Source organism: Lolium rigidum, chromosome 1, assembly GCF_022539505.1.
Source record: "Lolium rigidum isolate FL_2022 chromosome 1, APGP_CSIRO_Lrig_0.1, whole genome shotgun sequence".
Classification (NCBI taxonomy): domain Eukaryota; kingdom Viridiplantae; phylum Streptophyta; class Magnoliopsida; order Poales; family Poaceae; genus Lolium; species Lolium rigidum.
The window spans coordinates 209323176-209347714 of NC_061508.1; the positions used below are offsets into that span (position 1 = coordinate 209323176).

The window sequence follows — 24539 nt, forward strand, 5'->3', positions numbered from 1 at the left end:
GAATATGGGGGAGCCATTATGGATCTCCAGATCCCACTATTGGTTATTGGTCGGAGTGAGTACTCAACCATGTCCGCATAGTTCACGAACCGTAGGGTGACACACTTAAAGTTGGATGTTGAAATGGTAGAACTTGAATATGGAATGGAGTTTGAATATTTGTTCGGAGTCCGGATGAGATCCCGGACATCACGAGGAGTTCGGAATGGTCCGGAGAATAAGATTCATATATAGGAAGTCATATTCCAAGTTTGGAAATGATCCAGGTGCATTTATGGCAGGTTCTAGAAGGTTCTAGAAAAGTCCGGAAGAAATCACCATGGAAAGTAGAGTCCCGGAGGGACTCCACCTTGCATGACCAGCCAACCCTAAAGGGGAGGAGTCCAAGGTGGACTCCCCTAGGGTGGCCGGCCAACCCACCTCAAGGAAAGGTGGGAGTCCCACCTTGGGTAGGACTCCCTCCTTGAGTAGGTTTCCCACATATGGGAGGTTTTAGTGTTGGGGTCTTATTCGAAGACTTGGACTAGAACTCTTGGTGCTTCCACCTATATAATGAGGGGCATAGGAGAGGGGCTGACCACTTCAAGCCTCAGCCTTGGCCGCACCCCTTAGAGGGCCGGCGCCCAACCCCCCTCTCTCCCCAAACCCTAGCAGTCTCTCTCCTCCACCACATCCCGCACGCTTAAGCGAAGCTCCACCGGAATTCTCCACCACCACCGACACCACGCCGTCGTGCTGTCGGATTCAAGAGGAGCTACTACTTCCGCTGCCCGCTGGAACGGGGAGGTGGACGTCGTCTTCATCAACAACCGAACGTGTGACCGAGTACGGAGGTGCTGCCCGTTCGTGGCGCCGGAACCAATCGTGATCAAGATCTTCTACGCGCTTTTGCAAGCGGCAAGTGAATGTCTACCGCAGCAACAAGAGCCTCATCTTGTAGGTTTTGGAATCTCTTCAAGGGTGAGACTCGATACCCCCTCGTTGCTACCGTCTTCTAGATTGCATCTTGGCTTGGATTGCGTGTTCGCGGTAGGAAAATTTTTGTTTTCTATGCAACGTTATCCTACATCAACAACTTTGTAACTTTCCGTGATATGAATGCAGAGAAATTCTCAAAAAAAAAAGATCTGATGTTAGTTTTCCCCAACAATCCCGTGGAATAGCTTATTGCATAGGAATTTCAAAGGAATCTCAGATCCTCATTCCTTTGTTCCAAACGTCACCATATGTTTTTCTATAAGAATTCTATCCTCCGAAATTCCTACGCTTTTTCTTTGTTCCAAACAGGACCGTGGTGTATTAATAGCCATAATACTCATATTAGGGTGTGCTCTATAATGCATACAACTCAGTGCACGTAGCGAAGATGTCACCTAGACAGAATTTTTTTTAATGTTTAAGAGACAGTACAAAAGTGGAGGTGCAAGAGTGATCGTATTGACATTCAATGTGCATAATATTTTTTAAATCGAAAATAGATGGTGCAAGTTGATTATTGAGAACTTTGTCACTGAGTATCTAATCAAGTATTGTGCTAAAAATCATAATGATTAACTCAAATGGTAAGGCGGCAGAATTGCAAAAGAAAAATAGAAAACGACAAGGACTACTCGCTTAATCAGTGACAAGAACTACAAATTAGTTCTTGGGCCCTTGATACGACTACTGTGAGAACATTTCTCAATGGTTTTCCATATATGTATGCAACTCGTGGAGATATACGAAAGTAAGTTTATTTTTGAGTTGTTTCCTTGTAGCAAACTCTACGCCAGAAAACCATTTTATTGGGCTGCTTGAAAATATTATTTATTTGATGGAAACGAGCTCTATGAAAAATATAATTTTAAACTATCTGTGTAAAGTAATTCTTTTAACAAATGAGCTAAGTTAAATGGCCTAAAAAAATTCTAATATACAACTTGTACCCACACTTCCCGTGAATAAATTTGCAAACCATGCTATTGGAATGGATGCAACAGCCACTCTTTTTTTTTCCAAGCAAACCATGCCATTTAGACCCCGTTGGGATTGAAGGAACTCAAAAATGTAGGAACATGAAAAATGCAGGAATATTCATATTAGGGTGTACTCTATAATTAATGTATACAACTCACGTGCACGTAGCGAAGATGTCACCTAGACAGAAAAAAAAAAGAAATGTTTAAGAGACAGTACCAAAGCGGAGGTGCAAGAGTGATCGTAATGTCGTCACGTCGATAAGCAAAGTCGTCAAAGCGTGTACTTGGTCATAATTTCTTTTGGAGTTGTTAGTTACTTGCAGGAAAGCCATGACATATTAGTCGGGATGCCGCGCGCGGATATGCTTACCTAAACAAGGGCTAGCAAGATACGCGATTGAGACCCGTCAGGTTAGTTGGTAGTGCTGACATATAGAAAGCTCGGTCGTAAAACAGAACCCAATACAGCTTAGTCAGTGTGATCTAGCAGCCAGATGAACACGTTTGAGACTAGTTCTGTCGCTCATAAGGTCACACCGACAGTTCAGCACATGCATGCACCGTCATCCGGAGGACCGAATCGCTGTACCCAAGGTTACTTGGTTAGTAAACAACAAGAACAGTAATATGTTCTTAGGCCCTTGGTCAGACTATACCGTGGGAACATAAGAAATTTCTCAATCTATAGACTATACACAAAAAAGTAGCCAGCTCGTGGGCTAAAAGATTACAAGATCTGGGACTATACATGAAGTGACTCACCTGAAATTCAGTCCCGCGGAGGCCTTATCTCTCTCAACATAGAACCAGCAACAACAAAAAACTAATGAACATTAGAAGTACTGCCTCCGGTAAATACACCTCAAATAATAAGTTTTGTGGTTTTAGTTTAGAATTGCAGTAAATGAAATCACCAAAATTTGGAGCATCTGCTTCAGCCTCCCTCCCCAATAAACCTTGTTCTCTTGAAGATATAACAAACAACAGCAAATCATAAATATTAGAGTTATAGAAATTCACTCGCTTGGTACCACGCCATTGCTTAAGATGCAGTGCATCATAGGCGCAGCCGCGTAAGGCTAGCCGGACAGTAATATTCCCACTGCAAAGCGCCAGCCACCACTCACAGTCAAGGCATCAAAAGTTTCATTAATATGGACTTTTAGTACCTTACCTGAAGGAGGATTCCACTTGTTATATTAGGGGCACACTCAGCTAGCTATAACCTTCTGGCTTGTCAAACATGTTCTGCCTTCTGATGTCTCTTCAGACAAACAATCTCCATCTTGTGAATTTATTCCTTGCACCCAATATATGTCAAAGAAGAACAGGGAAAATTTTAGCAAGCAAAGGAAAAAAAAATCATCAAAGCATATTAAAGATGATTTCCCTGAAAACACGTCTATGCATCTCAATCTAGAACTGGATCTGTGACATCCATGGGCAATTACTTAAAGTCCAATACCGCTGGATTTATGACCTAAAATGAACTAGATATGTGTAGACTGGCTTCACTGGACTTAGACCTGAGGAGGATATTAAGTACAGTAGCATTTGATAACCTTGGACAAAGTATTTGGATAGTCCAGGGTCCAGTGGACGTGTGCTGATCCAGCACTAGTAGGAAAAGCCTCATCAGTGGCGCGCCAAAAATGGATTCTGTGGCGCATGGGAGGTGCGCCACAGAAACTTCGCCACAAAAATAAGGTTTATGTGGCGCACCGGCCCATGCGCCACAGAATTAAGATTTCTGTGGCGCACGTGTGCTTAGGTGCGCCACAGAATTGGTTTTCAGTGCGCCACAGAATTTGCTTGTATTATACACGATTTTGTGCTGCCTGTTATACACATGCAGTTTATAGACAGCAATATACAGGTTATATACAGCAACATTCAGATATAATATAAATATCATGTACATTGCACAGATATAACATAGACATCATCATCACATTACTTAGAGCCCGATCGAGATACATATATAGTGGCAAGTGTCAAATGTTTTGCATACAACTCTTAATTCATACAAAATTCACAATTTCGAGATACAAAGTAGTCTTCATCCGGTTCCTCCTTTGCTCCCTCATCTCTACCCACCAGGCTCGCTTGCATCGGGGTCTTCATCCAGTTCCTGCTATGATGAAAATGGAAGAAAGTGAGACCAACAAGTCCGATGCACAAGAGATTGATATTTGTGCTATCTTACCAGACTCACTTACGCCACCCCCGAGTGTACGGTGACCAAACATTTTAATCATCGGCATTTTGAAAATCTCAAAGCAAATGGAATGACAAAATGGAATAAGTGACTCATACATTGTTGGTCAACACAAATACTATGGTCGAAACCATAGTTGCGGTATACACCGCGAGTATACTTTGCGAAGGGCCCCCTTTCCCGGCCGCCGTTCCGTGAACGGGTGCTTGACGACACAACAACGCCGATCTACCTCTCCGGCGCAGAACCACGGCAGTCCCTCGCCATCCAGTGAACGAGTCCTTGATGCAAAGACCGTGCCGGCCTGCCCAGCATTATGCCGGGCCGTGTTGCCGCGCTTCAGGCCGTGTGTCCCGCGCCCTGCACTGTTCGCCTTCTTGCCCGGTGATCCAATAGACTGATCGTTGCAATAAGGAAACCGATGACGGCCGGCCGCAAGATTAAATTGCGATCGACCGTCATCGGCTTCCTTATTCCAACGATTAGCCTATTCGTTCACCGGGCAAAAAGGTGAAGAGTGCAGGGCGCGTGAGACACGGCCTGAAGCGCGGCAACAGGGGTCGGCATGATGCTAGGGAGGCTGGCACCGTCTTTGCATTAAGGACTCGTTCACGTCTTGGACGGCGAGAGAAGAAAAGTGGTGATGCGCCGGAGAGGCAGATCGGCGTTGTTGTCTCGTCAAATACTCGTTCACGGAACGGCGGCCGGGGAAACGGGGGGCCGTCTACAAAGTATATTGCGGCGTATAGGTGACCAAACATTCTAATCATCGGCACTAAAATGGAAGAAAGAGCCAAGTGGTATCTCAACTAGATATCATATGCCTCATACTTTGTTGGTCGAAAGAAATATTAACATTCTGGGATGGGGTCAGTGAGGCCAGGTAGGATCACAAGAGATTGATATTTGTGCCATCGCACCAGGCTCACTGGCCCCACCCCAGAGTGTACAAGTGACCAAACAATTTAATCATCGGTACTAAAATGGAAGAAAGGCCAATGCAATTAAGAAGTAGCTAGTATGAACTAAATGGAATGCCTCATACTTTGTTGGTCGAAACAAATATTAACATCCAGGGATGGAGTAAGCGAGGCCGGATAGGATGCACAAAATATTGATACTTGTGCCATCACACCAGGCTCACTTGCTCCACCCCCGAGTGTACGAGTGATCGACCAACCATCTAATCATCGGCAAGTACAAAAACACCAACAAACCAGCAACCATGGTGACATAAGTCAAGATGCTCAAACACACATAGCATGCATGGAGCAGATGCTCCAAAGGGATTATTCATCACTTGGTATATAGACCAAGTGATGCTGGCAAAAGAGAGGCCAATCAAGAACCGAGTAAATCCAGTAAGTGATAGATATGCCTAAACAAGCAACAACACATAGCATATCCCAACTAACCGAGATGAGACAAGTCTTGGTAGCCAAGCTGAATCACCTAGCACCACCTAGCCTTTTAAAACCATCGAAACAGTCCTTTTTCTTCAAAGGATCACCACGGTGGCATTCATTTACATGATCCCCTACTGTGGATATCTCTATTTTCATCAAAGCCAACAAGAAATAGAAATTTATCATTACTCGGTTGAGTTCAAAACAAAGCTGGGGTACCATAAGGGATTATTCATCACTTGGTAGTAACCAAGTGATGCTGGCAAGAGAGAGGCCAAGCCTGAGCTAGTCAATCCGAGTAGAGATGGATATGCATAAGTAAGCAAGAACACATAGCCTATCCAAGTTAACCGAGATAAAACCAACCTTGACGACCAACTTAATAACCTAGCATCACCTAGTCTTTTAAACCATCAGAAACTTCCCATTTTCTTCAAAGGATACCACAGTGGCATTCATTTACATGATTCCCTAATGTGAATATCTCTATTTTAGTATACCATCATAAGTATTCCATTTAAATCACACATTTTAGTATCTGTTCTTATCCAAGTTTTTGCCTCAGCCTTTGCATCATTGGCTGAGCCAAGACATCAAGCATCTGGCCAGGAAGCATTCTTTCTTTTTAGGGGACTATATGAACTATATGCACATGATCCAGTAAGCATCCCCACTAATCTGAGCATTATAAGCATAGTAGCATATCATAAGCTCACAACAATCCATCAAGTAAATCATCAGGGGTCCAGAAAACTTGGGATCTAGAAAACTAATCCCAACAGAGAATTACTTGGGGTCCAGAAAACTAATCCTAGGCCAACCAAGAGCAACTATAAATATGTATGTATACAAGCCCACCAGTAGCATAGTAGCATACCATAAGCTCACAAGAATCCATCAAGTAAATATGTATGCAACAGCAATGAGCCAACGAGCAACGAGCAATGAGCCAACGAGCAATAGCTTCGGCACGGCAACAACAATGAGCCAACATCAATAGCTTCAAGCACGGCCAACGAGCAACGAGCAATGAGCCAACAACAATATCTACGAGAGACATAGCAATAGCTTCGGCACAGCAACGAGCAATGAGCCAACGAGCAGCAAGCACGACAAGGCACAGACAACGAGCAAAGACGGCACAGCAACAGCAACACAAACGTACAGCAGCACCAACGTACAGCAGCAATTCGTCGAGCACCTTGTGCGCACGCGGGAATTAAGAGGGAGGGGAGGGGAGGGGAGAGAGATCACCGATGACAGGGGTGGAGGAGGAGGTTGAAGATGACGACAGGGGTGGAGGAGGAGGAGGACGCGGCGGCTCCTCCACCTTGACGCGACGGCGGCCCCTCCTCGCCGTAGCGGCAGCTTGTGCTGCATGTGGCGGGGATGGGAGGAGCGTGGCGGCATGCGGCCCTCACGGAGGAAGGCGGCGGCGACAGCGATGGCGACGACCATGGCGGCGCGCGGCGGTACGGATCGGAGGAGAGGGGAGAGGGGAGGGGAGAGGGGAGAGGGGAGAGGTGAACAGGCGTGGGGGAGGGCACGGCCGGCGCGCGCTGATATAAGTTCTCTTAGTTCTGTGGCGCACCAGAATAAGTGCGCCACAGAATCAACTACTTCTGTGGCGCACCGAAGCACGTGCGCCACAGAAAGAGTTATTTATGTGGCGCAGCACGCCATGTGCGCCACAGAAATACCTACACTAATAATTGGTGGTGGCAGGATGTGGGCCCCATGTAATTTCTGTGGCGCAGGGTTCAGTAGTGCGCCACAAAATTAAGCTATTTCTGTGGCGCACCTAGCATGGTGTGCCACAAAATAACATTCAGTGGCGCATTTTTAATGGTGCGCCACAGAACTAAGCTCCGTCTATAAGGGTTTTCCTACTAGTGCAGTTACAGAGTTACCTGCATCTCACATCTTTCCCCAAATAAGAAATTATAGGAATTGAATCCGCAAAACACAATAAGAAATTACAAGCATATAATAACCAAGGATTTCTTAAGTTACCCTAGGCCCAAAATAAGGTAACATAGTGATCATAGTGCATCTACCAGTTTCATTCCAGAGACCAAGTTTTAAAATATGGCATTCGTTAATTACCCAATATGTGGTAGTAGCTGCAAATCCATGTGACATCGTAGCCGATGACTCAATAGAATTACTAGGATACTCATGGAAATAGGATTAATCTTTTTTCCGGAAGCTCGTCTCCATACACTAGTGGAAAACAGGCATTTTGCACCGGTTGGTAAGAGCTATATGCACCGGATGCCCAACCGGTGCAAACAATCCGGTGCAAAAGGCCCCCCCCCCCCCTTTTGCACCGGTTCAGTTACGAACCGGTGCTAAAGGGTGCACCACGTGGCGGCTCCCGGGCGTCCGAGCGGGAGGACCTTTAGCACCGGTTCGTAATACGAACCGGTGCTAAAGGGTCTGCTGCGGCAGAAAAACGTCCCAAAACGCTGCCGCGGCAGAAAAACAATTTTTTTCGAATTATTTTCTACTCCCTTTTTTTTCGGAATTTCTAATATTTTAGTTATTTCACAATTACTTCCCTTATCTCTAGTCCTAACTACCCTTATCTCTAGTCCAATTACTTACTCGTGCTCAAACTTCCCGCTCGGTCACCCATCCTCCCACTACTCTAGCACTAGCACGCTTAACTTCCAAGTTCCTTTCCATCCCGCATCCAAGTGCTTCGCGCGCATGTATGTGATAGTATTATCATATCAATCCTATTAACATGTCGATCGATGTCATATTTCTTTATTGTTCGAATTTCAAATAATTATTTTAATAAACCAAAGTAATGTTGTAATAATAATCTTGAATAAATAAATAAACATTAACTTTATAATTTGTATTATTTTTAATTATTTTCATTTTTTAAATTTTTAATTTTTTTTTGCCAAACCTAAAACCTAAAAATTTGAAAATCTTATAATTTGCTAAAAGTAATAGCAATCTTTATGCAGGATGCAATTATTAATTTTAATTTTAAAAATAAAAAAATATAAAATCCCTAAATTTCTGGAAAAAAACAAAAATCTTCCTGCTTTCATATTTTCATTTGGAATTTTCAAAATCTAAAAATTAGCTAACCGGGTAAACCCCGGTGAATTCGGATGTAATTTTTTCCCACGATGATTTTGATATATTATACGTTTTTTTCGACGTCGTATGCAAAAGTTAATGTGGTTTTACCATTTTTCAAACATTTTTTGCAATAAATGTGAAAATTCAAATTTGTTAATTTTCCCTAATAGTAGGTTGCATAACATACATGAATCTCAAAAAAATTTATTTTTTGAATAATCTCTCATTTCGAGGACAGGATAAAAGCTCTTGTTTCTACTAGTGATAGAACCTCTCGGTTAAGTGTGTTTGGTCCTAAGGTGTGCAGGAGTGACACAAAGTACACTGAAAAATACTTGTGTTGCTTTGTGGGGCCAATCTAAAAATCCTAAAGAGGTGATAGGCGTCACGACCACCAGCCACGGGGGTGGCTGGGGTGCAGGTTCATATATGTAGCATACAAAATATCCACAAAAAGTCGTTTTACGTGAGTTGATGAGGGATGTTGCTGATGCATGATGATTTGTGTTAGCTATCGCTTTCTCTTATAGTTCATTGACCTTGTCATCTCGGTGCATGTTTTCTCTGTTAAACCGACTTCCATTTTCATTGGTACTACTTTAGTTAGTCGGCCATTACCTCATGACGTCAGATGGATGTATTGGTAGGGATGTGGTAGTAGTTTGAAAGGTCAATAAAATAATATTGCAGCACACAAGCAACCAGGAAGAGACCATTTTAGTCTTGTAGTTGGTTTCTACTTCATTTATTCATTTTTTTTTTGAATCAGATTGACTTATTCTGTTGCTAATGGTTTCACTCCGTCACCATGAAATTACATTATAGTCTATGCATGTCAGCTGTATGTGAAAAAAAATCCGAAAATAGGAAATAATTCAAAACAAAAAAGATAAATTCTTTGTTGTACATGGATTAAGTGCAACACGGAAACCTGAGAAGCAAAGAAAACAAATGAGTTCCTAAAAGTTGAAAAATTGGGGAGAAGTAGATGCGAGCCGATGTACACAGGTTTGTTGTTTTGCTCGGACAAACGCAGGAAGGATGAAAATGATGCGAAGAAGGATGTTGTGTGGGATGTGAGAGGCGGCAAAACATTTAACTGGATGGTTGGTGGGCCATGGAGAGGATTTGGAATGCAAGAGAGAGGACAATGGGAGGTGGCGCGCATGAGGCATAGTCAGCATGCGGACGTCGGGAGGGATGGATGAAGAGTGACACAAAGCCACGCGGCTTGCCGCCTCTTCCACGAGGGTACCAGCTCACAGGCTCCATGAAATATCGTGAGGCCTAGAACAATATGGGATGGCGATGGCGGGAGGAGCTAGTTGGTTTGCATATAGCCATGCTTCGCAACCTCTCTCACAAGGCAATCGGCGTGAGTAGGTATGCATGTGCATAAAGGAGGCGTGGAGGATAGCCCAATTCCGTGTGAACCCGCACACTCTCCTCTAACTCAGCCGACATGACCGGCCGACGAGGCCTCGAGTATGGTGGGAGGATGTGAGAGCAAGGATCATGCGGGTCTGGGCCCCACATTGCAACCAAACGGCCCGCGTATATGTGAGATAAGAGAGTTGACTGCGCATGGTGCCCATTACGCGACCTGGCATAGAGGGGTGCACGCACACGCCGATGACTTGCATGGGAAGCGTTGGAGGGACTCTGATTGCGATGTGTGTCCAATAGGGCGATACGTCAGTGATGATGAGTTCTCGGGACTATATGTGCAGCCTAGTTGTTGGATCATTCGTGCTATATAGTTTGATTTACTTGCATGAGATCTTTATTTTCTACATAGACACTTTGACACTGAATTTATGTTTTGTCAGACATCATGTCAGCAACATACTGGGTTCTGAAAATCCTCAGATAGCAAGGTAACAGGTGACGACACGTCTGGGAAAAGTCAGCAAGAAAGTTATTGTCTTTGAGATTGCTTAGACTTATACAGTTGTACCAATTCTCTCTACACTGACCGATATGTAGGGTAGTAGGTTGGATCTTGCTCAAAGAAAATGCGGATGAAGTAAAGATTGGATCTGGTAAAAACAATACCAAAGTATTAGGTGTAAAAGGGAGGCAGTAAGCCGTAAGCCCATACTAATTGTCTCTCGTGCATGAAATCTTCTTGTCCGTGGAGGTGAAACGGTGGTAACTTCTCTTGGAGCCACAGCATGCATTGTGGCCAGGGCAAAAGAAAACCCAAGACCGGGCACAATGCAAGTCAGTACAACATGCCAGGTCGTTCTGTAGCTCACCACACTAAATCTGTTTTCTGGCTGTCAAAGAAAAAAAATGTTTTCTGGCTGTAAGAAACACAATATCTGACCCGAGTGACGACCAGCATAATAAGCACTGAAAAAATCTGTCAGTTAACATTTTAGTAGCCGCATCTGCTACCTTGTTTTAAAGAAAACAAAAAGGTGTGCCTTCAAGCCGAACGTGAAAAGTTGATGCAACATAATTAACCTTCTACCAACCCGAGACCATTTCCATCCATCGGTAGATTATACCAACTCCTTTCTTCTGCGTCTCATACAGCCACACTACTTGCTGCAGCTATATAAGCATCCGCCCTCTGCTTCTTCAAAGCATCAACCACCCACAAACACACAAGAAGCAACACAATCAAAAAGCCTAAACAGAAATGGCCACCTCTTGTTCCTTCCTTGTCCTCGCCGCTCTTCTCGCATTGGTCCCATGGCAGGCCATAGCCTCCGATCCTAGCCCACTCCAAGACTTTTGTGTCGTCGACAAGAAGTCTCCAGGTATTATTTACTTCGTGACTTATTTGTCAAAGTTCTTGTCAAATATATATGTTGTCTCTCTAGACATTATGCTTCTGCAAATAACAATGAAACATCCATACTTACATCTTAATTTGTTGTGCATACAGTGTTTGTCAATGGGTTTGTTTGCAAGAACCCGAAGGATGTCAACGCAGATGACTTCTTCAAGGAAGCCAACCTTGACAAGCCTAGGGTGACCAACAAGGTTGGATCCAACGTCACCTTGATCAATGTCATGCAGATTGCTGGCCTCAACACCTTGGGCATCTCACTAGCACGCATAGACTATGCACCCTTAGGCCAGAACCCACCACACACGCACCCTCGTGCCACCGAGATCCTCACAGTCCTTGAGGGTACATTGTATGTCGGCTTCGTCACATCCAATCCAGAGAACAACTTCCTCTCCAAGGTGCTTAACAAAGGAGATGTGTTTGTGTTCCCAGTGGGGCTCATCCACTTTCAGTTCAACCCCAACCCTCACAAGCCAGCTGTTGCAATTGCTGCCCTGAGTAGCCAGAACCCAGGAGCTATCACCATTGCCAATGCGGTGTTTGGTTCAAAGCCACCAATCTCAGATGATGTTCTTGCCAAGGCATTTCAGGTGGAGAAGAAGACGATTGACTGGCTTCAGGCTCAGTTCTGGGAGAACAACCACTACTAAGTCAGACTTCGGTTAACCTTTATGGAAGATCTAAGCTTGGTGTGTGCCAAGAGCTGCTTTAGTTTCTGGTTATATATGCATCTTAAGCTTTAAATAAATGACACATATGTCATGCTAGTATATTTGCCCGTGAGTATGAATGTATTTTGACCTTTCAAATAATTAAAAGTGATGGTTTGTGTCTTGACTCGGACTATATGCTACTCTCATAAAGGTGCGATACAAAATATTCACAGATCTAGTGATACAAAATTGGTACGATATGAAACTACATTTAACAGATCTAGTGATACAAAATTGGTGCCATAAAGGTTGTTGCTTTCATCCATAAAGTTGGTCAAATATTGAGATATTTGATTGATGAGAAGAGCAAAGGTACACTTATTTAAGAATGGAGGGAGTAGACAAGGTTCAAAAAAGCGCTAAGCGCTAAGTGAGCGGTGAGGCTCTGCCTAGAGGAACTACTGCTTAAGCGAGCTTAAGCGCCGCTTAAGCGTGCATGGCAAAACAGGCATATGTAAATCTAAAATAGAAAATATTGAATAACCTCACTTAGTTCTGTGTTATTTCTGGTCCAACAAAAGGCCCAACATGATGCCTCTTGCTTCTCAGGTCGTAGCCAAACACATGACCCCCTCCAAAAGGCCCAATAACCTCACGCACTGCAAATAAATCGATCCCCTCGTGCTTTCCAGCCTTCCAGATCCCAGGTCATAGCCGCCACTCACGCACGCCTGCCTCTCTCACTTTGATCCCCTCGATCTGGACTAGAAGGGGACGAGGGGAACGAGCTGCTGGAGGAAGGGGACCCTGTCTAGGCGGCCTTGAGGAAGATCTAGAGGGCGGCACGAAAGAGTAGCTTGACCACTGGCGCGGAGGAGCTCCAGTGTTGTCGCCTCTTGCTTCTGCCTCGACGCGGGAGTAGAATTGGGATGCGTACGGAATTCCTAACCCTAACCCTCTTGCTTCTGCCTCGACAACGCGTGAGAGCCCGCCTCCACAGCTCCTCCTCGCTTTTCCTCTCGCTCAGGCCGAAAGCTGAGCGGAAGGGCTCCGCTTAGCTCTAATCTACGCTTAAGCGTACGCTCAGGAACGCTTTTTTGAACCATGGGAGTAGATGTGAAGGAAGTAAAATATTCACAACAAATCATGCCAAACTGAAGGGCAGTTTTGTATTCATATACAGTATTACATTTATGACACCCTTATTCACATTCAATGTGCATTACATTTTTACTTATGTGTCCTAGGTTGTCATCATTTCTTCCCACTATCACTTTCTCATAACAACTTCTAGTTTATAATACTCCCGCCATCCCATAAAAGTTATCTTAACTTTGTCTTAATTTGGATCGGAGGGAGTATAAAAGATGCATCTAGATATCAGTAATACAGTATCAAAAGCCACTATTTATCTTAGAGCCTGAGTCAAACTCCCAGATTGCCAGTAATATCGCTCAAGAATATGGAGATCATGGTGCTACAGAAAGAGAGAAGGAAGTATGGTGCTCACTACTAAAGTACTAATTATGCCACAAATAGTTTAATTTCGTAAATCATGAATTTTTAATTTATGAAATATTTGCCACTCGGTGTGTTGTGTATCTAACTATCTATACACATGGTGTTTCTGTTTTATTTCCATTGCTCCGCACTTACGTTCATTTATGTAACCCTATACATATTCAGTGTGTTTATCCGCTGTTATCTTCTTGGAGACGTCATTTTGGAGAATCTTTTTAGGAATCAAGGTGTTGACACAGGTGTTGGTTGTTCTTGCTGTTGCGAGTGACCGATCCTTCGGCAGGGCTTTTATGTTCTTTTGTTATCTTTCTGGCTAATGTCCATCCATAATGTCTAGCATTGCTCTTGATATTATGTCATTGTATAGGCTAGGTGTATTCAGTATCAACTTGATATTAATATATTTTCTTTATCAAAAAACAACTGAGTGATAATTATGAAACATGTTTATTGAAGTAGATGTAATGCCCAGGGTCTATGCATTATATTATGTGCAGAAACGTATATGTAAGATTAAAAAAGATGATTTCATATTATTATCTGTCACCTAGAGAAAAAAAACGTTATATGAAATGCTAAGAGACAATACCAAAGTAGAGATGGAAGAGTGTTCATAATGTCATCACGTTCGATCGCTGAAGTCGTCAAATGTGTATTTGGTCATAATTAACTTGTCTAAGTGGTTACTTAGTTGCAGGAATGACACCGATCTACATGCAGCATGCTTGGTTTTGGTGCGTACCTAACCAAGACTTAGCGAGATGCGCGATTGAGACCACGTCAGAACTCGACCAGTACAACAGAACACAGTAAAGTTTAATCAGCGTGCTACGGCGCTGCCAGTGATTTTTTTAAGTGTTCTCAAGAAACTAGCTAGCTGAGCACAAGACACGTTCTGTCGCTCACAAGGTCACACCGACAGTTCAGCCTTTTGATGCAACGATTTGCTCATTTCCCTGCCCCATTCTTCGCAGTGACACATACGGTGGGGGCGGCGCCGGCTTGGGCGGGAATACGCGCTGTTGCCATGTTTTTTGTGAAATTGTCAATGACTGCAGGTGCAATGCTTGAGTGCGGCTGAACCATTTAGATAATTAGATTACCTGCTTGATCGTTCATTCTTTAACACCTTGTTGTTGCATTGTAAGTTTGTAACTACACCTTCTTAATTAAGATGGGTTGTGGACTTCCCGTGCAGAAAATATGTTTGCAAAGAGTATACCCAGGTACCACTTCTCCACCTCATTTCTGCAACCAGCTCACCACTTGCATTGTGTTTTTTCCTCAACGGAGATTGCTTTCAGATATCACTCTTTCACTGTACATAAGAATGCCATGATGACTAAACTTGGTTATGTACCATGATGTGTTCCTTATTAACCGTAGCGTAAATTGAGAAGCTTCGAAATCTGTCTCTGAATGTTTTGCATTATAAAAGACCTTTGGCTGCAGGGCTTGCTCCGTCAGTTTTACCACCCACCATTTCCACTCAGGAGATCAATTCGGTATCAACCATAGCCTATAGGTGTTCTGGACAGTTGCTTACAGTGTTAATGCTGACAAAATCAAATGAAGCCTATGATGACTCTAAAGGAACCAAGCATGCCTATTTTGTTCTAGCATTAATTATTTTTTCTCTCTATCGGCTCATTGAACTTACTCATAAGAATATCTTGGATGATCCTTCTGATGATCCTCCTCGGCTCATTGAACTTATCATAAGAATTTTCCTATAGGCAAGGCAAGCAATAAGGTAACTTATGCCAATGCAGTATGATGACATGTCATGCTCCTTTTACTGTTTCAAATAAAGCAGGTTGCTGAAGAGCACTTAGAGGATAGCCATGTCCCTTTATGAAGAAGTTCTTAACAGCTTGAGAAGATGATCTGTTCTAAACAAGAATATGCTAATTCAGTGATACTTGAGAGCGTAATTACCAGTGCAATTTTAAAAAAAAAATGGGTTATTCCATAATAATATAATGAGTTACTCACGTGTTGTTTACGACGAGTGAGCACATTTGTTTATTCTGCTTGGAGGAATATGAAACTATAACAGCAGCCCAGACAAGGAAAAGCTGTTGGCTTTGTCAAAAGAATGAACACTAGCAGAAAGCACCGGTCATACTCTAGCATCCATCAGACAAATCATGCTCTGGATGGTGCAGGGGAACCAGCAAGGCAGCGAGCCAGTGAGTTGGCCACAGATAACAGGAACAGGGTAAGCGGCAATGAGTGCAGAAAACAGGCCAGATGGGAAGCCGGGCATGGCGATGAGGCAAGAAGGGTGCGGCTGCGGCCAGAATCAGGACGGGCGTTGTGGTAATCGAAAATACAGTGGAAGCCTGAGACCACCCATAATGCATTATCTCTTAGCACCATGTACTAGGGTATGGTAGATATTAAGAATTTGAGATATAATCACCCCAATGCTCTAACCAGGACTGTCTCTTAGCCATGGTACATATGCAAATTATAGTGATGCGGCACTATAATTAAATGATGAAGAGAGTGATATTATATGTTGGTGAGAATACGGCTCTTTGCTTGTCCCTCTATGCGATGAAATTAATCTAGCGATCTAATGCGCTGATTACTTTCTCCTCCTACCCTAATTCTCTCCTCAGTGAACTGTGCCTCCTGGCCACTTCCACCTCCATCTCCCAACCCAAATCCACCATCGCCCTTCCCGCTAGTCATCTCTACATGAGACCGTCCTACCCCTCTATGCCGTTGTGTCCTATCCTTGCCCCAGTTCGCAACCACATCCTCTCTCTGAACCATCCCGCAACATCTTCCTCCCCTTGACCCTCCCCGCCGCGACCACATCTGCCCCACTTGGCTGCCTCCTCCTTCCCTTCTAAATCACTGGCCAGTTGCACTATAGCTTGTTATATGAAAGATTCGTAGTGTCTATAAGTGATGCTGTGATCAATATGGCTGATAGTTAACTCATTGTTTGATTACGTTTGTGGTTGTTCTGCACTACATGACCATCCTTTTGTCTTTTACTTGTTCACTTGAGTAAACTGAATCTTTGAATTAATCAGTAATAAATTCTTGTGTCATCCTATTTAGGACCGCATCAGTCTAGTAGTAATTTGTATTTCAATCAGGAGTCGGTATTTCAAGAATATTGCATATGATGATATCATTAGTTCATAAATAGTTGCTGCATCTTTCATGTGTGCCGTATATGGACTCACATGAAAGAGAAGGATTTAAAATGTGTCATCTACAAACCTGGATCCTTCAATATCGCATGAAAATGGAATCAACTTCCAGAGTTCTGCACTTGACCGCACAACTTTCAGATTGAACTGGATACTCGAGTACTGTCTCCGTGTTTCTTTTCCTTGTGAGGATCCAACTCAAGTTCTGGAGAACAGAAAGAAGAGTATACATCACTTGGTAACCGATCACAAAATGATGAAGTGCTGCACCCTTGAAGTAAATAGATAGATAGTTGCACGCAGGCATTTCGTCAAGCACCTAGTGTGCAGCCTACGAGTTTTACCTGAACAACCGACGTCCTACTGTTTTGGCGAGCTCAGAGCGGTGCAGGGAAGAAGCGAGGCAGCCCAAGATGCCAAAAAAGGATTCCATGACGTGTCGAGATCCTCGACTAAGAAGCTGATGGCGGTCGCGCGCTGGCGTTGACGATGGTCGTGTCCATGGAGAGCGAGAGTGGCCTCGCGGCGGGTTCTCCTATTTGACGCCTGATGCGTCCCCAGTGGAGCGTTCGCGTTGACGATGCAAGGTGGGCCGGCCCATTTCGCGTTAGGGTATTGCACAGCTCGATTGTCCCCGCTTTTCTTCGTTGAATTATTCGGTAGTGCTTTTCAAGCATTTGTTAGCTAGACTGGCTGAGATTCAAACAAAAAATTTGAAATTTGACAAAAGTTCATATACGAAAAAATTTCAAATCCAAAAAAAAATCAAAAATAAAAAATGTTCAAAACCCAAAAATGTTCAAATCCCAAAAAAATATTCAAATCTGGAAAAGTTCAAAACCTGAAAACAAGTTCAGATTCACTAATTGTTCAAAACCAAAAAATGTTCAAAATTCAAAAAATCAAGATGAAAGAATGTCCAGATTCAAAAATTATTCAAATCTGAAAAAAAATTCAAAAATTCGAAAACATGCATATTAAAAAAATTTCACATTTTAAAAAGTTTATATTTAAAAATATTCAGATTTGGAAAAAATATCAAAAACATAAAAAAATTCAAATTTGAAAATGTTTAAAATTTTAAAAGATATCTTATAAAAATTGGTAAACGTAAAAAAGTAAAGCAAAAAAGAAAAAATAAAAAATAAAAAATAAAAAATAAAAAAAACAGAGAAAACTGACCAGAAAAACAAGACATAAACGGAAAACTAAAGAAAATTGAAAAACCATTAAACCCGGCCAAGGAATGTTGTAGAACCTTCCCAAAACAAGGAAAAAACCATGACCGCGGATCCTTTACTGGGCCGGTCCGCTTAAGAATTTTCGCGCTAAGGAGGGTACACGTCGGGTGGTAACGTTCGCATGAAGCGTTAAATAGGGTTCACCCCTCACAGTGGCAAGAACAGGAGGAGATAGAAAGAATGCACGGTGAACAACCAGGAGTTCAGGAGGGCCTCAAGGTGGTATACTGTACTGCGCTCCTTTATGGGACGACCCAGTAAGAAAGAAAGGGTGAACCCTACCTATTCGACACTCGTTGCTTTAGTTATCATCAAAACATGTATACGATGAGGACGTGGCTGGCAACGGCATTCCCATCGAGGCGAGGTGAGATCTCACCGGAGACGGGGACGCCACGGTTGGCCATGACGTCACTGGCGCAGGTGAGGCTGAAACTTAGGGGAGACGGGTCAGGTATGGGTGCTCGGATGCTGAGGCGACTTCAATTCTAGGTGGTGGTGTGTTAGGCATGTGCGTTTGGTTTTAAGAAAAAAATCATTTCATTTTTTTTTGTTTTTTCTTTAATTTGGATAGTATGAAATGGTAACCGAAAATATATCGAACAGGCTTCAGTTAACGGACAAATTCAGTTTGGTGTTTAGGTTTAAAAACGAATGACCAAACACAACAGTCGGTTAGGAAATAAATAACAACACTGATACGTGCGTCGACCAAAGACATGTGAGTTGTGATCACGAATACAACATTGCTCGCACAAAACATTGCTCCTGGAACCAGGTATTCGTCATGCACTAATCAAGCTCATGCCTAGTTACGGGCAAAAAGAAAGCGGGAGACAGATCGGTCATAGGAGTACTCCGGGATATACACCAGGGCAACTAATGTCGAGGTCATGCCTAGCTCAAGCAATATTTTTTTGAACAAAAGATGGGTCCAGATCCTAGAAAGACCCATGATGCTGTATTAGATAAGGTCAACAGTTACAAAATAGCCACACAAAGGACACAAAGAAACTGAAAATACAAACTAGTCCCTAGACTATGCAACAAGAACCCTACAGCAGCAGCACCGCAATCGGGTCCAAACTTCATCATCGGGTCCAAACTTCATCTTCTTCACTGAGCCAACAGTAGCACCGCCAGGGACGAGACCACTTGGTCTTGGTGCATTGATGCCGCAGTGCCACCACCTCCAACACCTCGTGGAAGTAGATGACATGGATGCCAGGAAGAAGATGAGCTGCCTCCCATCAAGCCAACTCTGGCTGGTAGCCATTCGATCAGATGATTCGATGACGAGGAGACTGGCAAGCAGCCGCCACAGCATCGCAGCATGCGCCGTAGCTCCATATCAGATGTCGCCGAAGATGAGCTCCTAGCCAACTGAAAGAATTGAGGTCACCATCTCGCCCTTCCACCACTCCCATCGCCATGACGACAGTAGGGAGAAAAGAGAAATAGATATCAAAGAACACAAAGTAGATTGGAACGGCTTGCCCTCTTGGGGTGCCGTGGCTTCACTTATATATTGGCCAAGACTTGGCATACAAGGTTACATCATATCTCATCTAGAGATTGTTACAACAACCGGTTACATCTAGGCAACTTATAGTACACGAATACTAGAGATGGAATCATATCTAAACAGCCTAACTACAACTCGTTTAACACGCCCCCTCAAACGCAACTCTCTAAATTGAGATGTCGTTTGAATGCTTCGAGTTGTTTCACCGGAAGAGGTTTTGTGAAGCCATCTGCAACTTGATCGCCAGAAGGAATGAACCGGACTTCCAGCTGTCTGTTCGATACTCGCTCACGAACAAAATGGAAATCCACCTCAATGTGTTTGGTCCTTGCATGAAATATTGGGTTTGCTGATAAATAAGTGGCTCCCAAGTTATCACACCACAAACATGCTGTCCTTGGCTGTTTAATACCAATCACTCTAAGGACCGACTGAATCCAAATAATTTCAGCAGTTGCATTAGCAAGAGACTTATACTCTGCCTCAGTACTAGAGCGAGAGACTGTTGCCTGTTTCCTAGCACTCTAGGAAATTAGATTAGGACCAAAATATACAGCAAAACCTCCTGTAGATCGGCGATCATCTGGACATCCTGCCCAATCAGCATCTGAGAAAGCACTCACAAGTGTGGAAGGAGATCTTCTAATCCTCGTACCAATATCTATGGTGTACTGAAGATATCTCAAGATACGCTTCACTACAGCCTAATGCAAAACTATTGGAGCATGTAGATATTGACATACCTTATTGACAGCAAAGGAAATGTCAGGTCGTGTCATACACAAATACTGAAGACCACCAACCAGGCTCCTATACCGTGTCACATCATCCGAATTTAAGAATTTTCCTTCAGATTTTGTTAACTTCTCAGTTGAGGACATAGGTGATGTGACAGCCTTGCACTTCTCCATCCAAGCACGTTTGAGCAAATCTCTTGCATACCTCCCTTGCGAAAGAGTGATACCATCAGCCACCTTCTTTACTTCAATGCCCAAAAAATAGTGCAAGTCTCCAAGATCCTTGAGAGCAAAATCTCCTCTCAACTGCTGAAGCAAACCTGAAACAGCTGCTTGTGTAGAGCTTGCCACAACAATATCATCAACATATACCAGTACAAACATAGTAACTTCAGGTTTAGCAAGGAAAAACGAGGATGTGTCAGACTTTGATGGAGAGAAGCCAAGTTGCTGAAGCTTAGTACTCAACCGTGCATACCAAGCTCGTGGTGCCTGTTTCAACCCATACAATGATTTATCCAATTTGCAAATAAGCTGATCACCTTTCTCAAAAACAGGTGGTTGTTTCATATAGACCTCCTCCTTCAGAACACCATGCAAAAATGCATTCTGAACATCAAGCTGTCGAAGTGTCCACCCTTGTGAGACTGCAATAGACAGAACAAGTCTAATAGTAGCAATTTTCACAACTGGGCTAAAAGTGTCCTCATAGTCAATACCATACCGCTGTTTGAAGCCTTTAGCAACTAGCCGTGCTTTATATCTTTCAATAGTACCATCAGACTTTCTCTTGATTTTACATACCCACTTACAATCAATTATGTTTCTCCCTTCTCTGAATGGTACAAGATGACATGTTTTATTTCTTTCCAAAGCATCATACTCTTCTTGCATGGCAACCTTCCATTTAGGATCCTCAAGAGCTTGCTGAACATTCTCGAGTTCTCTGTAAGACACAAATTACCATGGCAAATATAATCATCATATCGCTTGTTAGGCTTGATAATTCTATTTTGCGGCACTGGTCACAACATGGGCCGGCGCGAGAAGATCCTGAGGAGGAGCAGCGGACAGTCCGGGCATGTCGGCGGGGAGAATCTCCCGATTCGGCGGCACTCGGCGCGAGAGGATCCAGTGGCCCTGGATGTGGCCGAGTACGATGTGGGGGAAGCCGCAGACGATCCAGGCGCGGAGGCCGAAGGTGATCCCTGCCCCGCATGCGTCGTCTCCTCGTCGGCCACGTTGCTGGCAGTAGGCCCGCGGGCAGGGAATGTCGGGCTGCCTCCTGCAGCCACTAACGGAGCAGCAGACGCAGCAGGATCCGTTCCGGATCGCGCGCCCTCCGATCCGGGGAGGATGCGGGCGGAGAATCGGCACCGGATTCCGTGCCGAGGCAATTTCCTCCGTGTACCCCGTCCTGTGTGCCGGAAAAATCACTTGCAGCAGAATTAGTAGGATTAGCACCTAGTTGATCATCTATCAATACTCCCCTTGATCAAAACGAGTAAAAGCAACCAATTCAGGTGGAAGAAGGAGCACTTCGGCACAAAGACGAGCACCAGCATTAGAGTGTAGTTCCGAAAAAGGAAAAATGCTCTCATCAAAGATGACATCCCTAGAAATATAAACTCGTCCACTAGAAATATATAGGCACTTGTAGCCTTTATGAAGATTACTGTAGCCAATGAAAGCACAATGCTTGGAGCGAAATTCAAGTTTGCGAGAATTATAAGGACGTAAATTGGGCCAACAAGCACATCCAAAAGTGCGAAGAAAATTGTATTCTGGTGGACGACGTTTGAATAAGAACTCAAGTGGGGAGACATTATTGGTGACCTTGCTAGGAAGTCTATTGATGAGAAAAGTGGCCGTAAGGAAAGCCTCGTCCCAAAATTTGAGAGGCATATGAGCATGTGCGAGAAGAGTGAGGCCAACTTCTACTATATGGCGATGCTTACGCTCAGCGGATCCATTTTTCTGATGCGCATGAGGACAAGATACATGGTGCTCGATGCCGATGCGCTGGAAAAAGGAATTCAATTTTTGGTATTCTCCTCCCCAATCAGATTGTATAGCAAGAATCTTGCGATCAAAAAGGTGTTCAACATAGTTCTGAAAATCATGAAAGCGTGCAAAAACATCTGATTTATTCTTAAGGAGGTAGATCCATGTAAACTTGCTATAGTCATCAACGAAGCTTACATAGTACTTGTGGTTACCAACCGAAGCAATGGCTAGTCCCCACACATCTGAGAAAACTAGTTCTAAAGGAGCACTAGACACACTAGTTGACTTGGGGTAAGGGAGTTGATGAATCTTCCCTCTTTGACACGCATCACAAATCGATTGCATAGACAAATCCTTAACACAAGGAAGTTTATTGTGACTCAAAACTTGTTGAACTATGGTGGAAGATGGATGTCCTAAACGCCTATGCCATCGCGAAGTGGACAGCTTATTGACTCCAAAAGCTTGATTTGACGTCGAAGGTGATCTCGGCTGAAGAGGATAGAGGCCATGGCGACCTCTACCGTGAAGAATGGTTCTCCTCTTACCCCGTTCCTTAACAAGAAAATCAAACGGATGAATTTCTAGAAAGGCATTGTTATCAAACGCTAGCTTAGAAGCAGAAAGGAGGCTTTTGGTGGCGTTAGGAACATGCAATATGTCTTTGAGAACAAGTTTATCACAAGGGGTATGAATTGTAGATTGACCAACATGGTGAATATCCATACCTGATCCACTGGCAATGTGGACCTGCTCATGCACATTGTAGCGCTCGCGGATGTAACTTTTTCCCAGGATTTTTTTGATATATTATACGTTTTTTTTTTCGACGTCGTACGCAAAAGTTATTGCGGTTTTACCATTTTTCAAAACATTTTTGCAAAATAAGTGAAAATTCAAATTTGTTAATTTTCCCTAATAATAGGTTGCATAACATACAAGAATCCGAAAACATTTTATTTTTTGAATTTTGTATCATTTTCTTTTCTATTTTACAGTGTTAAAAAAGGCGATCCACGGGGGAGGGGGTGGAGGTGCATGGGGAGGCAAAAAACCCTTTAGTCCCCGTTCGTAATACGAACTGGGACTAAAGGGTAGACCTTTAGTCCCGGTTGGTAATACGAACCGGGACTAAAGGGTTTTGCCCCATAGACCACCCTTTAGTCCCGGTTTGTATTACCAACCGGGACTAAAGGGTCCAAACGAACCGGGACTAAAGGGTTTTCATGATGAACCGGGACCAATACCCCCTATTGGTTCCGGTTTGGTTCAAAACGGGGACTAAAGGGTGGGACGATGTGGAGACCCGGCATACCACTGCATGGTGTAGTGTGCAAGTCTGATATAACACCAATGAAACACCGTTCCACTAGTATTATATCGCTCAGAGTGGTACAACAGAAACATATGCGGGTCCAAGGCATGTCTATAGAATTACAACATTGACTCTGTTACATAAGATCATCACGACCTCCTACTTTACAATGAGGTAAAGCGCAAATAAACTCCAGAAGAACGACTCATAGTCTAATCCTACCACGAACTCTATTTGTAGAGTATTTGACTAGCTATAGGGCTATGAATAGATTCTAGCTAAATAGGAGCTAGGTTTAGGAAGCTAGTTCCCTTCTATGGCTAAACTATGTTTTCTCCTCGTTGGATGTGATATCGACTCCACCGACGGGGTCCTGTCTCTTGAAGTAGTTGTTGACTCCTCGGCCTTTGAGTTGCACTTGTAGATCCTCCTTCGATGCCTCCATACCTAAGCGAGGGATTTAAGAGTGGGATGAGTACGAGCGTACTCAACAAGTTCATTATAGGAAAGAGGTGTTTAATGCACTAGCTACGGCATTAGACCGGAAAGTCTAATACCAATGCGAGGTTTTCATTATCATTTCTTCAAGAGGTTGCTTTTATTCGGAAGAACTATGTCCGTCGGCCTTCACCGGTTTACTAGAACTTCATGGAGCTCCTTTCCGGCCGCGTTCGCGATTCCTTATCCGGAACGGGGAGTGACGAGTCACGGTTCTTTACACTCTGCGAGAGGTGTGTTGCTTTACCCATAAGAGATCTTAACCTTGGTGCCAACCGGGCATATTCCCCGTCCACACTTCCTTTGGTGTGAGGCCCGGTATAAGGTCTAGCCAATCATGTTCCTCCGCTACCTCGAACACCCACCCTTTGTTGCATGCCCC

At 43.6% G+C, this 24539-nt stretch overlaps 1 protein-coding gene across 1 annotated transcript; it reads left to right on the forward strand.

The window, feature by feature from the left end:
- The first annotated feature begins 11331 nt into the window (after positions 1-11331).
- On the forward strand, positions 11332-12137 carry LOC124683044 (germin-like protein 8-11). The gene is made up of 2 exons (XM_047217620.1): positions 11332-11452; positions 11581-12137. Exons 1-2 carry the CDS (start codon positions 11332-11334, stop codon positions 12135-12137), a joined length of 678 nt encoding a protein of 225 aa, XP_047073576.1.
- The last annotated feature ends 12402 nt before the right edge of the window (positions 12138-24539 follow it).

Bases quoted from the DNA above. Each gene is read 5' to 3' on its own strand.
- LOC124683044 (XM_047217620.1), top strand. From the start codon at position 11,332: ATGGCCACCTCTTGTTCCTTCCTTGTCCTCGCCGCTCTTCTCGCATTG. The intron at 11,453-11,580 runs GTATTATTTACT...TTGTGCATACAG, and splicing joins CGTCGACAAGAAGTCTCCAG to TGTTTGTCAATGGGTTTGTT.